This window comes from Macrosteles quadrilineatus, unplaced genomic scaffold (assembly GCF_028750875.1).
Source record: "Macrosteles quadrilineatus isolate MER2022 unplaced genomic scaffold, UCM_ALF_1.0 Scaffold_1__1_contigs__length_201487025, whole genome shotgun sequence".
Taxonomy (NCBI): Eukaryota; Metazoa; Arthropoda; class Insecta; order Hemiptera; family Cicadellidae; genus Macrosteles; species Macrosteles quadrilineatus.
In genome coordinates, this window is record NW_026542594.1 from 131,890,634 (window position 1) to 131,908,058 (window position 17,425).

General features: G+C 36.3%; 1 protein-coding gene across 1 annotated transcript in view; it reads right to left on the minus strand.

Moving 5' to 3' along the window:
- The window catches only part of LOC128985131 (uncharacterized), a 107,559-nt gene that overhangs the window by 45,406 nt on the left and 44,728 nt on the right, over positions 1 to 17,425 (minus strand). The window contains exon 3 of the mRNA XM_054404515.1: positions 13,874 to 14,009. Coding sequence (XP_054260490.1) covers positions 13,874 to 14,009 — 136 coding nt within the window. The remainder of the gene's footprint in view (positions 1 to 13,873; positions 14,010 to 17,425) is intronic.

A 17,425-nucleotide genomic window follows, 5' to 3' on the forward strand; every position in this document is an offset into this window, starting at 1 on the left:
ACTAATCATACGATTGGCTGATTTACATAAAACTACACAAATTCGCAAATTGCACAGTAAAACTGATTTCAACATTCTAAGACACAACGAAAAAGTCTCAATTGTAGGTAATGCTATCTCTGGTTTTATATAGTATACAGTACATTGCAGAATTAACTGGCATTAATTGGCTTAATGATAAATCACGATCAGCTGTTTTGAAGTAAATAAAAGTCAACAGTTAATGGCTACTAATGCTATTCATTTTTGAGAACATTTTACGTTGTATCTTATTTTATGTTAACATTTTGGGAATTTCATTATTTTTCCCGCGAACAGCCTCTATCTCTTTAATTGAATCCATCTATGCAACAGAACCTTAACAACACACCAGTAACAACTATTAATCACCACTGAAGCACTGTCAATGACTGAAACCCACCAACAAAACTGCCAGGAGCATCAGAGATCAGCAGTCGTGGGATTTATTTGCAATGGAAGTCCATAAAGATAACGAAACTATTCAGCACAAGTTCCTCAACATTTTATTCCAGAAACAAATGGTCATTGTTGAATTGATTTATTGTTTTCGACAAAGTAATGTTTGAGGAAGAAAAATAAAAAAAACATTCTACACTTCAAAGGGTCAAAAACTTGGCCAAAGAATTAGAAATATGCCATTTTATTATTCTTAATTATTATTACTGGAAATTTTAAATTTTACGTGTATTTGTACTTGTTGTAATTTTTCCGTAGTTGAAAGTTATCAATGGTATTTGAACAGAAACGGTATGGATCATAAACATAAACAAATAACGTCACTAGCTCAAACCAATGGTAACATTAACATATTGGTTTGGTCATTTTATTGACAGTTAAATTAAAAAATATCAGTACAAACACGTGTCCTTTTCTGCTAGTTACGTCATTTTGTTATAATTAATAATAACTGGATTAATGTATTTTTTTTACATACATAGCTTTCATAATTTTTGTTTTATACTCCATTGACAAGCCTAAATGTCAAATTCACACCTTTCTTATAAGCGTGACAATAGATCCATAATTTAATTTCAAGTACAATAGTTTTCATCACTTGGAGGGAAAGAGGCTCTTTTTGGTACAGAAATTCGATTGCGTACCAAAAAGACACTTTGGCTTTGTGTTATGAACACCTATTTTTATCATACTGTGTAAATAAATAATTAGTTGCAAAATTTGACTAAAAAAATAATTTGTATTTATATTTCAGTTGTTTACAAACATAACTATAAATATCGTGTGATTAGCAGCATTTTATAATGCACTGAGCCATACATTTGTCATTTTACAAAGCAAGCTTAGTTGTTCAACTAGATTCTTTTAAAACCCCATGATAAGGTAAATAATAGTGTTGCGGAGTTATGAGAGGGTATAATACATCTATGAGAGACATATGATCAAGAGAAAGGTATTCATGCATAAAATCTTTATACAGTATAGTAAAATGTTCGTTACGTGAAAACTTACGTTCCATGGCAATTAAACATTGCTTCTGCATCAATGGACGAACCTAACATTTTGGATGAGCCTTTAAACCGTAATCGTACAATTAATTTTCAGAGTTTGTCTCTGCAAATAACTTTTCACAATGAATAACTATAAATAGGAACTTGGAAATAGAATCTAAAAAAACCGCAATAATGTATTGTCGTTATTTTGTCACCACTAATATTATTTAATCGAATCAAACTGTCATAAATATTAGCAAACCTAAACGAATTAGGCTTTCCAGCGACCCAATAATTACCAAAATCGGTCCAGTAGAAGTCTAGATTTAGTTGTACTAAGTAACAACAACATCTCTAATAACAACTATAAATTTGGAGACCGCTTAGTAGGCAACAATTTTTAAATGGGGAATAATTCGACCAAAGTGGAAGGCGATATTCTGAAATAGAATAAGATTTCCTACAAATTCAAAAAATGCAATTCTTCAAAATACTCAATAAACGCAGCATAAAGTTGGCTACTGGTGCAAATGGAAACTTGAAAACAACCTATTTAATGTATTTTTTCACCACAAATCTATATAAATAAAATTACAGTTTTGTCTGTACATTGCTTAGAATCATGCAGTTTTTGGTTATTTTTACGTTTCATAGCCTAAGAAAGCCGAAACGAGTCTTATCTCAATTTCTGTCTGTATGTCTGTTTGTCTGTCCATTCTGTGGTTGCGTCTGTAACGCCAAAATGTCATTTTACGCGGCCTACTCCTAGAAAACTAGAGTACTGATCAAGGTTCTAATCATTTGTCTGTATTTACTGGATTGGTGAGAGTGTCTTTGGCTATAAAAACCTGGCCTCGCTTCTTTGAAAACAAAATAACGTGTTATCAAAAACCCAATTTTGTTCGATTTTTGTCAAATTTTCTCCTAATGTTTACTATTACATTTGATGAAATAACGATCAGCTGTTTGGATTAGTTCTCACTTCTAGCTGTCACTGATATGTTTACAGTAAAAGTTGTTTACAAATACCGCAACCATTTGAGTTGGGGAGTCTGTGGCCCAGTCAGAGCGCCACATACTCTGAGCCCAAGGCAGCGATGTCGTGGGTCGGAGCCTGCCACTACTTTTTATCAATTCATTTCACCCTTGTACTGTATTGGCTCACGACTCAGTAACTTAAAAATTGGTAAATGAAAAAAGATTCTTTGAATTTTGATCTGTTTAATGCTAGCATGCGTCAAAACTTTGTCGTGATACGACCATAAGTCATTGGTTAAAACTTCAATATACCGGGTGTCCCATTACAGTCCCTGGTTAATTTTTGAACGGCAGCATATATTCAAACGAGCTTCGATACATATTACTAGGGTAATGTAAAGTACTTTCTTTTTAAGGGTATTTTGAAATTCACCCCCACCCACAAATAAGGGTTGCTGGGGATAACTATTAGTTTGAAAGGATATCGGCGAAAACCAGAGGTGTCTATCTCAATCCATTACAGAATGGCGGCCATTTTTTATTTTTCATCAGCCTGAGAGAGCCCATGTAAAAATATACACCGATATCTCGTATAAGCGTTTTTAAGGGTCGTACCAGGGAAACTAAACTCATTATTATTGTAACAAAAAAGTAAAAACTACTTTTTGATCAGTATGCCAATTTTGCCCGGGCTCCCAAAATGGGATATTTTGAGGGCAGCTCAAAATTTTTAAATATAAAGCCCTATCAAGTGACACCTCATTTTAAAGGCAATCAGCTAAAAGAATCTCGGCGAAAACTACAGGTCCCTATCTCAACCCAATACAAAATGGTGTCAGTTTTTATTTCGTTTTCATCAACCTCAGAGACCCCTCATGAAAATACATTAGGCTACGGTACTTATAATATCCAATATTTGTTGAAAATGCCTGCCTTTTCTATTTATTTGTAATAGTCATACAGATGATATGAATGTTGTTTTTACTATCAGCATCAGCTGTCTGTTTTGTTGTCCAATTTTGTTCCTTGTCATGAAAACATTAATGAGAAATACATTTGATTATTTTATAGTTTAAATTCGTTTTTCGTCGTAGTTTTGCTTAGATTATCCCCAAACACCTCCACTTGGGGGAATAATTCAAGAGGTTATGGTCGCCAGCATCGTTTTATGTACATAACAGTGTTAGGAAATCTAGTCTACTACGTACACGGTGAGAACAATTTATTCTGACGTAACTTCTGTCTCAAGAGTATTATTTCTTTGGTATATCTTTCGATCGAGTTCGTCCAGCTCTACAAATGGAATACGTGAAAGGTATAAAACCATTGAAAGGAGCAGAAGATTGGCCGACGTGGAAAGATCGAGTGTTGGATGTTCTAGAGTTGTTCGACGCGGTTGATATAGTCGAGGGAAAGAGACAAAATTCTTCCCTCTCTGAGCCTCCAACTAAAGCCGAAAAGGAAGAACTTGAGAAATTCAACAAATCCACGACTCAGGCAAAAATAGTTATTTCTCAGTGCGTTAGTGATGATCTACATCAACGTATTTCCGGAAGATTATCAGCTAAGGAAGCGTGGGACATTTTGATCGAGCAGTTCGATAACAAGGCAGAAGATCAGTTGTTTCGTCAGTGTTTGGATTTCTTCAGTATGGAATGGGATGATACCGAGGATGCCCCGACCGTGCTTTCAAGATTGAAGAATCAAAACCGCGAATTTGCAGCTGGCCTCAAAACGCGTAACATCCAAACAGTCGAAGATTTTCTTGAGCTCCTGTTTGTGTCAAAAGTGTTACACATTTTGCCGAAGCGTTTTGAATCGTTCAAGTCTAGCTACCTACTTATGAAGGCAAACGAGAGCAAGAAACTTGAAGATGTTTCATCTGCATTGATCCTTCATGAGCGTAATGTTGCTCCTACTTCAAAAGCTGGTGACATTCTTAGTGCCACAAACAGCGGTGGTCAGAAGAATAGGAAACCAAAAGGTGACACTTCGTGCAAATGCTGTTCGGGGAAAGGTCATTGGATTCGCCAGTGTTCTAAATGGAAATCTGACGGCAAGCCTGCGTATCCAGCTTGAGCTAACGGCATTAGCACTAGCTCAAAAACGAGTGACACTGATAAGAAGAGAACGAAGGGCTCGCAAGTTAACGTGACCGACAATCGAAGTGCGCTGATTTCCATCAGCAGTGACATGAATATCGTGACCACGAACGACCAGTGGTGGATCGACAATGGCGCTACGCGACACATTACGTCAAATCTGAGTTGGTTCACGGAGTACAAACCTTTTCCTGCAAACTCGAACGCAACAGTAAAGGCGGCGGGAAAGGAAGTTATAAAAGCTCTTGGCAGTGGAGTCGTTGAAGTAGCAAACTATGAAAATGGAAAACTGGAAACACTCATCGATGTCTGGTATGTTCCTGACGTTTCTCGGAACTTAGTGTCCATTCTCGCAGCTCATGATCGAAACCCTAATAGCAGGTTTGAATCGACTAATACCGAGTGTCAGTCATTAACGAACAAACTGTATTCAAAGATACTCGAAACTGTGGTGGAACTTTGTATCGTGCCTCATTTCACACAGTTCAACCATCTGAGGTTTGCGCTAATGCAGCAGAAGACAATTGCATTCTGCAGTTATATCATGAGCGCTGGGGTCACATGGATACACGCTACGTCCGATCGAAGCTCGAATCTGAAATGGGTATCAAAGTGCCAGCCAACTACGAGATCTGCGAACCGTGTCAGTTCGGAAAGGCACACCGTCTACCATTTGGAACACGAGAACGCCCCTCAGCTCCCGGTGAGTTGTTATCCGGTGATGTTTGCGGCCCGTTTGACCCATCCTTCGGAGGTCGCCGATACTTGATCGTCATAAAAGACCACTTTTCAAGGTACCGATACTGTTTTGTCGCAAGGGAAAAATCTGCTGTGAAAGAAGCGTTGCGTGAAGTGTTGGCTAAAGCACGCACAATTGGTCATCACGTCAAAGAGTTTCTCAGCGACAACGGTGGTGAGTTTGACAACGCTGAAGTTCGTCAAATCCTCAGAGAATACGGTGTTAACCAACGTCTGACAGTGCCGTATACACTCGAGCAAAATGGTGCTGTAGAGAGAGAGAACAGAACGATCGTCGAAATGGCCCGGACCTTCAAGTACGCCAATCCAAATGTAACATTTCCTGCAGCGATCTGGGCGGAACTTGTCATCACTGCTGGCTACGTTTTGAACCGAGTGGGAAAGTCAGCAGTTGCCAACAAATCGCCCTTTGAGCTCTGGTTTGGTCAAAAGCCGAGGATCAAACATCTGCGAGTGGTCAGCTCAAAGTGCTACGTCCATGTTCCTGTTCAGAGGAGGCGAAAAATGGACAAGAAAGCTGTGGTTGGTTACCTGGTTGGATACGATGGCGATGAACGATATCGAATCTACGTCCCAGAGAGAAGAGATATCGTAGTTTCTCGTGACGTCGTTTTTCAAGAAATCGTTGGAGACTGTGACAAGAAAGTTGAGTGGCCCATCAAGATTAAGAAAACCAATGACGTCGAAGAAGATTGGCAAGAAGTTGAAGAGACTATTGACGAGCCTAGTTCTCCAGTGAAGGGTAATGATGAGCCTATACCAACTGAGGACCCGTCAAGTAGCAGTGATAGTGAAGATGGAGAGTTATCCAACGATCCTGCAACTCGGCACTCGACTCGGGAAAGAAGGCAACCCGAGTGGCTAAATGATTACGTCTCGTCTAACTTTGCCGAAGTTCTTCTTGTTGACGATGAACCTAAGTCGTACACTGAAGCCATCAGTTCAGAAGATAGTGCTGAATGGAAAACAGCAATGGACAAAGAAATGGCGTCCATGCATAAACACGGTGCATGGGAATTGACCGAACTCCCTCCGGGAAAGAAGACTATCAACAACAAGTGGGTCTACCGAATAAAGCGCAATCCTGATGGAAGTGTTGACAAATATCGAGCGAGATTGGTCATTAAAAGGATGTGCGCAAAGACCTGGTATTGATTATGCCAAAACCTTCAGCCCGGTTGCTCGTCTGGAGGTCGTTCGATCAATATTGTCCATCGCAGCTGTTGAGAAGATGGTTCTACGGCAGTTTGACGTCTCAACTGCGTTCTTGTACGGAGACGTTGAAGAAGAGATTTTTATGAAGCAGCCTGAAGGATATTCAGATGGAACAAATCGTGTTTGTTGTCTCAAACGCAGCTTATACGGCCTGAAACAGGCACCTCGATGCTGGAATAAACGGTTTGACGACTTCATGAAAGGCTTAGGATTTCGACAGAGCCGTGAAGATCCCTGCGTCTATATTTGTCCTACCCCTGCTGGAAAAATCACCGTTGCACTCTATGTTGATGATGGATTAGTCGCAGCGACTAGTCAGACTGAAATGGACTTATTTATTGGGCAACTTCATTCACAATTTGAAATTGTTGCTAAAGAAGTGTCATACTTTCTCGGACTCAAAATTTCTCAAAGTGATGGTAATATATTGGTCTGCCAATCAGCGTATATCAAGAAGATCATTTCTCGATTTAACATGGAAGGATGCAAGCCAGTACTTACTCCCATAGAGCAGCTCACTGCTCAAACACCAAAAGCCTCCGATTTTCCATACCGATCGGCAGTTGGAGCCCTACTTTATGTTGCTCGTGGTACTCGTTTTGACATTGCATTTAGTGTAAGTGTTCTATCACGTCACTTAGAAAGTCCTACACAAGATGATGTCACAAGAGCAAAGCGTGTTATAGCTATTTGACCGGCACTGTGGACCAGAAGCTAGTGTACCAATCCAAACCTAAAACACCTCTACTGGAGTGCTATAGTGACGCGGACTTTGCTGGTTGTCCAACTACAATGCGTTCAACAAGTGGAGTTATTATTAAATACGCGGGTGCAGCTATAACTTGGCTTAGTCGTCGTCAGGAGTTAGTTGCGGACTCAACTTGTGAAGCTGAAATCATTGCAGCTAATCTTGGTTCAAAAGAAACAATCTGGATTGCTCGTTTGTTCAAAGAACTTATAGGATTGTCTGCTGTTCCTATCCTGAAAGTTGACAACGAATCAGCAAGAAAACTCTGTGAAAACCCCGAGTTTCACTTTTGTACAAAACATATTCAGCGGAAGTACCTGTTCATTCGAGACAGGATAAATATAGGTATGCTGACTGTAAAGCACATCGGTTCAGAATATCAACTAGCAGATATACTGACGAAGCCTATACCTCGACCAAGACTTCAAGTTCTGCGAGAAAATCTTGGACTATGCAAATAAGTGAAAGTGTTGAAAATGCCTGCCTTTTCTATTTATTTGTAATAGTCATACAGATGATATGAATGTTGTTTTTACTATCAGCTGTCTGTTTTGTTGTCCAATTTTGTTCCTTGTCATGAAAACATTAATGAGAAATACATTTGATTATTTTATAGTTTAAATTCGTTTTTCGTCGTAGTTTTGCTTAGATTATCCCTAAACACCTCCACTTGGGAGAATAATTCAAGAATATTAACATTTAATCAGGGTGTACTAGGAAAGCTTATCCCTCCACAATAAAAACAGTGTACTTTTTAGTTGGTATCACAATTTCCCCTGGTAACCCAAAATGAAGCATATTGGGGCAGCTAAAAAAATGTTAAATGTAAGTTAATGCCTGTAAACTAAAAACTGCCACCATTTTGTACTAGGTTCAGGTAGAGACCTCTGGTTTTTGCCGAGATTCGTTTTAACTGAAGACCTTCAAAATGAGGTGGTACTTGATGGGTCTTATAACTAAAAAATTGAGCTGCCCCAAAAATACCCCATTTTGGGGTCCCGAAAAATTCTCATACCAATCAAAAAATCAAATCAAATCAAATCAAAACATCTTTATTTTCCTTACATGTACATGGGTACAAAAATAGTGTCAAGTATAAAGTACTAAACTAGCTTAAAGATATAAATACATTTTAAGTATGAATAGGTATTTATTCAATGAGTTCCTCCATTGTATAAGGCGCCTTTTCTATTAAATGTTTTTTTAATTTAGATTTAAATAATTTATAATTTGATTCCTCCTTTATAGAGGCAGGCAATTTCCTTAGAATTAGTGATCCAGCAAAAGTTGGTTTTTTTTTTTGAGAATTCCAGCTTATAGGTTGAAGTTACAATATCCTTTTTATGTCTTGTATTGTAACTATGTGGCACAACTGGCTCATATTTTAGGCTGTCTCTTTTAGCTATACATGCTATTTCAAAAGTATACGCTGCAAAAACTGTTAAAATATTTAGATTTTTAAAGTGAGATTTAACTGATTCATCTTTTTTAAGGTGTAACATAGTTCTAATGGCTTTTTCTTGCATGATTAGAATTTTATTTAAATTTTTAATCGTAGTTGCCCCATATAGTCCAATGCCATAGTTTATGTGAGAATGAATATGGGCAAAATATATTTTTTTAAGTGCATCTAAATTGCACAAATAAGACATTCTTTTCAATGCGTACACTCCAGAATTAAGCTTTTTTAATAATTTTTCAACGTGTTTATTCCAACTTAGATGTTCATCTACATAGAGACCTAAAAGTTTGGCTTCAGAAAGTTGTTCTATTGATTCTGAATCAATGATCAAATTGGGTTCAAGTTTCTGTTTACTTTGTTTAGTCAAAAAGGACATAAAGTTTGTTTTTGTTGTATTAAGATTCAAATTATTATTTTTTAGAAATTGTTGTATATTATACAATTCTACAAAGGCCGAAATTTCCAACTCCTCTTTACTTTTCCCCGCCACTGTTAAATTTGAATCATCTGCATATAAACAAATCTTACTCTTTTGAGGATTAACAATACTTTTAGGCAATTCTTTTATATAACATAAAAACAAAATTGGTCCCAAAATTGAACCCTGTGGCACCCCCCACTTAATTCTACGTTTATGAGAGTTAAATGTAGTTAAATAATTGTTTTTGTTTGATTTTATTTCAACAAATTGCATCCGACCATCCATATAAGATTGAAACCATTTTAAGGGGACTCCCATTATTCCAAGACTTTCCAGTTTCTCTAGCAAAATTGAATGACAAACACTATCAAATGCTTTAGAGAGATCCATGTATATCCCTAGAACATTTTCACCGTTTTCAATTGATTCTACGATGGACTCAATGAAGTCAGTAGCTGCTGTTATTACTGATCTTCCATTTCTGAAACCATGTTGAGAATTATCAAATAACTTATTTGATTCAAGATAATCTACCAATCTAATGTACATTGCTTTCTCGTATACCTTTGATACAGCAGGGAGCAATGAAACAGGTCTATAGTTAGATATTTCAGTAACTTCGTTTTTTTTATGTAAAGGAATTACCTTTGCAATTTTTAGTTGATGCGGAAATAAGCCAGACACAAAAGAGGAATTCACCAAATGTACAAGTGGCTTTACTAAAAGGTTCCCTACATATTTTAATAATTTAGTTGGTATATCATCATAACCACTAGACATTTTATTCTTAAGTGAACCAACAATTCTTTCCATTTCCTTATCATCTACAGGAGTGCACTTAAATATCCTACTTTCAAAAAGCCCTTTTGTTTTATTTACATCGCTAACTTGATTAGTTGTTCCTCTATTTTTATCTAAAGGTTGCCTAACACTAAAGCTATCTACAACATCTATAAAGTAATTATTAAACATGTTTGCAACATAAGTAGGATTTTCAATTAGTTCATCATTCAGTCGAAGACTAATATTCTCTGAGTAAGTGTTTTTTTTGTTTGAAACTTCATTATTAATTATTCTCCATGTGGTTTTGTTAATGTTACTTGAATTATGAATTTGGAAATCAAAAAACTTCTTTTTACTCTCAGTAATTTTTTTATTTAATATTTTTTTTCTTTTATTTAGTTTAGAGAAAGTACATTTATTTTGTACTTTTCTAGCTATTCTACTCATTTTTATAATTTCCTGTTTTTCTTGTTTAATTTCTGGATTTATCCAGGATTTCTTTGTGTTGTAAATTTTGACAAGTTTATTTTCAAAACATAAATTGAAATAGTAAATTAACGTTTTGTGAAAAATATTGTACTTTTCTGTTACCGGTGCTAAATAAACATCATTCCAGTTTTCCTTTTCCAGCATTTGATAAAATTGGAGCTTATTTTCTTCTGAGAATTGTCGGGATTTTTTAAAAATGTAATTGTTTTTTATACATTTATCTAAAATATTTATTTCTAAGATTTGTCCATCGTGATCTGAAAGCTCAGTTATGACTCCTGTGGTCTTTAATTCATGGGTTGGAATGTTTGTTAGAATGTTATCAATAGCCGTTACTGAGTTAGCTGTATCTAACAAATATATGATCAAGATATTAGTTGATGCGGAAATAAGCCAGACACAAAAGAGGAATTCACCAAATGTACAAGAGAGCAACTCACTCACTACCCACTTTTTATTGTTGTTTCTTTTTTTTTAGGCACACGCAGACACTAGTAAGTTTGACCCTTGTTGGAAAATTTACTAAAAATTTCAAACCGTGAGATTTTAACAAATTATCAAAATCCTTGCTTTGTTTGCTGTTTACTAAAACATTTATATTAAAATCTCCTACTATTACCACCTTTTTGTTTTTTGATAACACATAGTCACATAGAATACCTAATCGACTTAAAAATTCATTAACACTACTTGCAGGTGATCTATATATACCAACCAAAAGAATTTCATCCCCTACAAAAAAATATTTTGAACAACAGAACTCAAACACTTTTTCTTCCCTTAACACTTCAATATTAGCATAGTTCACCTGCTTCCACTTTAAACCAAGCTTAGATAATATCAAAACACCTCCACTTTTAAATTTTTCCCGAGTGTAATCTGAATTTATCATAAAACCGTTTAAATTAAATCTGCTCAGCTCATCAGATTTCATGTTATGCTCTGATAAGACTAAAATGTCAGGTTTAATCTCATCTAGAACTATCTCTAACCCCTCTACTCTTGATACCAAATTCTGAATGTTTTGGTGAAAAATTGTAATTTTTTTATTTTTTACCATGACCGAATTATGCTTATTGTTCCCACCTAAAAGAACATCTCTACGCCTTAAGTTCCCCGAGAAGCTCCCCCCAAACCTAAGTTTAAAGCCAAAGCAGGTGTTCTCTGCTCCTTAAGACTACTTGTACACTGGCTTTCTATAAAATTTACAATTTGATTATTTTGCTTATCCCCCCCCTCACTCACAACCCCGTTACTCTGCTTTTCACCCCCCTCACTCACAACCCCGTTACTCTGCTTTTCACCCCCCTCACTCACACCGATTTCTTTTCCACTTCCATGAACACCAATGCTAAGGAGCTCTGTGTTGTCAGGCAGAAGTAGAGGCCGAGACATAGGAGTCACCGCATTCACTGAACTTGTTTGACTGTTGTGAAGTAAAATAGTTTTTACTTTCTTGTTACAATAATAATGAGTTTAGTTTCCCTGGTACAAACCATAAAAACGCTAATAGGGGATATTGATGTATATTTTTATTTTTACATGGGCTCTCTCAGGCTGATGAAAAATAAAATACCCCCACCGCAGCAAACCTAGATTTTAGATTTTAAAGACGTAAATTTTTACTTAGTGAATTTATTGAATTTATTTAGTGAATTTTCACTTAGTGCACATTTTTGAGGTTAGGTGCACTGATGGTACCACGTCTCGGTGACATCAGAAAGAAGTTGTCGCTCCAAGCAAAACATACCAATAACCGTACAAAAACACTTTATACTAAATTAATTGTTGTTTTTTTAGCTCTTTAAAAAGGTCTAGAGAAAAATTGGTAAATTTTGTGTTTTGAGGTTCAAAAATAAGGAAAACCAATTTTTACCCCATAAAACCCCGTTCCCATAGTCTGATTATGCTGGTTCACGAACTTATTCGAATAAATGTAGGTTTAACGTTTGTACCAAATTTTATCAAAATCAAAATCGGATCATTTTAGCTCGAGTTACGGCGCTAACAGACAGACACACACACACACACACACACACACACACACACACATACATATATACTAGCAGAATACCCGTCCTTCGAACGGGGTTGGCATATAAGTATAAAATGTTTATTGCAGTTATGCTCATAAGCTTTCTATTTGCAATGGGGAAGGACACAGTTTGTTAACATTTGCCTCTGTAAATTTAAGGTATACTATAGTATTACACATCTTAACACATTTTAAGCGTACCTACCACCACGTGAGAACGCAACATACAGCGTCCATGTGAAAAGCATGCATTTTCTAAATTTGAACCGACGGTAGTCAGGGATTGGAGATAAAGTCCCCGACTTCGCTTACTTTTGCTAGTCGAATTTCTTCATCCTGTTGCCTTCCTCTTGTCTTCTTTCTTCAGGAGTCTTTCTCCTTGTCGTTTTTCGTGTATCTAGACACGATGGTAAATTGGGAAAAAGTCTAGGTACGGCATTGTCACCTACAACTGGATTCTCGCGTCTATATTCGCACCAATCGTCCTCTTTATTCTTGTATTTTTCCACAAAACTAAGGTCATCTTCGTGATAATGTTTCACGCAGACACTAGAATTGTTTGAAGGTGTCCAATCTGACTGAGGAACAGCACGAATCCACTGTTGCTTACGCACCGCATCACTTGGAATCTTAAAACACTGCGTGTATCCTTCAGTTTTAATCGAGCTTTCGTAACATACTCTTGCACCCAGGCATAACACATCTATCTGGCATGATGCAGAAGCAATTTCAATGTCATTACTAATGATTAAGGGTAATATAAACGCGAATAAGTACGTCGGTACGCGACTCCTCCATTCACTGTAATGGTAAGATGACCGCGCGCCAAGACACAGATGCGTTGTTGCCACTTCTCGCTCGCCGTGACCTTGTATTAGAGGTGGCTGTGCTAATACAGAATGTTGTGATTATTCAAACCAACAAAACAGTTGGTGAAAGTAAACATCTGCTTTTAAATAATATTTATTTGTAAACATTGAAGTTCAAAAAGTCTGACATTGGCTCACTTAAGACCCTCTGGGGCGGAGCCTTTTAGACAGATCTGCACCAAACTTCACACAAACCATCCTTAAAAGATGCTTAATAATGCCTGAAAGTTTCATTACAATCTGTCGAGCGGTTTCAGAGTCCATAACGTACATATATAGTTCCTCTTTTATAGATATAGAATTGAATATACCAGTCATGGTGTTTAATTTTTTTATAAATGTAAACAAGTTTTAGTTTGTTGTTTGGATTTGTAAAGAACACAAGCTCATTTTGGTGTTGAATTAAATCCTGTATTTTGTCATTTCATTTATAAATCGTCCGTGATATCACAAGGTGAATCGTGTATACATTGACGACTAAAACTTAAAGTACCAACATGTAAAATTTCTTGGTTCTAATTTGGTACAATTTAAAAAGTTTACCTCAGAAACAATGGTCAATTGTTTAATAAACTCCGATGAAGATTCATGAAGAGAAATTCTAATAGCACAGGGCTCGTTGTTTTCTTGAACCAGGCGAATGCATGTTTCCAGCTGAACAACATCATCAAACTGTGCACTGAAACCAATTCCAAATTATTGAGCAAATTATGTGAAAACTTAAGATACTAAGTTTTTAGAAATTAAAATATTTGCTGGACTTCTGATTGCTACATTCAGCTTATATGTAAGAAGTCAAAAACTGCACTCGTGGAATACATTTTTGCAGAGTGGCCTCTGGATTATTGATTAGGATTAATACCTAAAGGCTGCGGCGACACAGGCGTTTTTTCACGCACAAACGCAGTGTGAAAACACGTGAAAAATATGAGCAGCATTAAATGTAATGGGCAATTCCACACACGGTGTGTTCTCCCGCAGTAGCGGGCGCCTAGTTGTACCTACACCTAGTTGTACCTACGAATAGTTGTACTTACGACTAGTTGTACCTACGGCTAGCTGTATCTCCCCTTCAACTTGTCTCCAGTTTAAGGGCTTACTTTTAGAGCTTAAAAAAACAACTAATTGAGTAAATTGAAGTGTTTTTATAGGGTAACGGATAAAATTACAAAAAATTACAATTAAAATGTCTAGGCCTATGTTATTTTTAAGGAGATTACGTAAACTGGCGTTGTTTGCTTGTTCATGCATATAGTTTGACAAATTTGTTTATTTCATACTTAACTATTAACTTTTCTCAAAAAAACATATTAATTACCTTCTCCTACGCAAACGTAATGAAATCTCAGTGTTGAAAAACCGACGGAAAAATAACCCACATATGACTTTTTTAGTACGAACCTCACTGGAGTCCAATAGGTTAGATGAGAAACGTCTACTGACAACTATAAGTAAGCTGAAAAATATGAATTTATATGCAGCCTATGATGCTATTTTTAAAGAATGGGTTGACAAGGGAATAATTGAAAGGGTTGAAAAAGAAGTAACTTATTTGGACCATACTGTTAATTCTGTTCATTACCTTCCTCATCGAGCAGTCATTAAAGAATGGAGCACAACTCCCTTAAATTTACAAAAGTTTGCAGGAAGAATCTCTAAACAATTGTACGTTATTTGTAAAGACGACTTATTCTCTCGGCAGATTATTGGTTAGCCTAATAATAATAGCTTTGACTAGAATCCGATAGTCAATTATAATAGCCATGAATAGCCAGCCTATTGATGATAAATGACGTTTGTAATAAGACTTAGAAGAAATCTGTCCAATACAACATTAAACATCTTTTAGTTTCATATGAACATGTTAAAAAGGATCGGACTAAGCATTAGAAATTATAGCAACTAGCTGTTACCCACGGGCTTCACCCCGTTTGATTTCATAAGTATTTATAAAATTATTGATTGGTTAAGTTAAGCTGAAATAAACAAAACAGAATACAGTTATACAAAAAAATAAGTAGAACTGAGGTATATTTTTAACATTAGATGTATGGAAAGTTCCCTTTAGAAAGGAATTACGACCTTAAAGGACAATTTATGAAATAATGGATAGTTTTGCGCAAGGTATCTCATCATGACGAACATTTTAAATCGTGGACATCTCTCCTAAACCAAGTCAAAGCCATCATAGGTATTCGTGATTGCTCATTTTTTGTTTTTCGCTTATAACTAAAAAACAGTGCATCCCACAAAAAAAGTGTATAGGTACTTTTCTAAAGAACATTAAATTCCACGTCGAATGACGTTAAAATCATTAAAATAGGTTCAGTCCTTTTGCTACAACTGGTCGTCAAAGTTTAATGTCAACAACTGGTCAACGCGGAATTTAATGTTCTTTAGAAAAATATGTAAACACTTTTTTTGTGGGATGCACTTTTTTAGCGAATTTCCCTATAGGGAAGTAGCTATTACCGTAGGTCTCATGGTAAGACTTAAGCCCGGGACCGATTTACTTTTTCATTTTGATGTCCCCAGAGGCCAAAAACACCATTCGTTCAAATTTTTATATATGTATATATATATAGATTTATATATATATATATGTGTGTGTGTGTGTCCGTGAACACGATAGCTTGAGTAATTTTTGTCCGATTTTTATGAAATTTGGTTTGAAGGTGTAAGGCAAGATAAACTTGAATGAGTTCGCGAACCAGCATGATCAGACCATGGGAACAGGGTTTTATGGGGTAAAAATTGGTTTTTCTAATTTTTGACCCTCAAAACATAAAATTTCCCAATTTCTCTCTAGACCTTCTCAAAGAGCTTAAAAAAACAAACAATTCAGTACATTAAAGTGTTTTTGTGCAGTTATTGGTTACAGAGAAAACTCAAAAAATTGTAAATTTAAAATTACCATGTTATTCTTATGGAGAATATTGTAAAATGTTGTAGTTTGCTTGTATATGGATATATTTTGATCAAACTTGGTAAATTTATTGATTTTATACTAAGCTATAGTTATTTACTTAAAAACACACTTTATTAGTTTCCTTGTAGCAGCAAACCTAGGTACTCGTTAAACCTAATGCTATTTAAATAGATTAATTGAAAATCATTTCAGGCAAATGGAAATTCGCTTAGACGGCAGATTTGCTGCGGCGGGGGTATTTTAGTTATAAGCAAAAAACTAAAAAATTAGCAAAATCAGCTTAGTTTTTTGCCTCCCATACACTTAGCTCACTTCAGAATCCGTCTCAAACTCATTTTTAACTTATTTAGGATCTCCATAGCAGATTAAAACAATTTCCAGCTTTCCCCCAATTTTTAGGAGTTACAGCTCTTTTTTGGGCTAATAGTTAATTAGATGAGAAATATAGTGTTAGCAAAACGGGAGTGGAATACCGAAAATAATCAATAAATCTATATATAGGCCTATACATAATAAAAAAAGTTGAACGAATAGTGTTTTTGGCCTCTAATTACGTCAAAATGAAAAAGTATGGTATATCGGTCCTGGGGTCTAGGTCTTACAGTGCCACCTACCGTAATTGCTACTTCCCTATAGGGAAATTTGCGAAATAAAAACTATGTATTATTCCTTATTGTTAAGATTGTGACTCCCATGATACGTTGTGTTGTGGTCAAAAACAGGTTATGATGCAACCCTTTTGGCTGCGGCCACACAGGCATTTTCTTTCACGCACAAACGCATCGTGAAAACGGGACTGCGTCTCGTTGTACCGCCGTCTAGTTGTACCTACGTCTACTTGTACCTTGAGACCTAGGGACAACTACTCGTAGGTACAAGTAGACGTTGGCAAACCTGACTAGTTGTACCTGCAGATTTTTAAGAGCTACATCTAGACGTAGGTACAACTAGACGTGTATGCCACCGACCAGTAGTGTCACCTAGCTTGTACGGATGCGACCAGTTGTCCCTACGACTAGTTGTACCTACGTCTAGTTGTACTCACGTCTAGTTGTACCTAAGACTATTTGTACCTACGACTAGTTGTACCTACGCGTATTTGGCGTCCTATTAGTCTAGTTGTATCTGTCCTTCAATTCGTTACCCTGTTTAATTGATTACTGCAC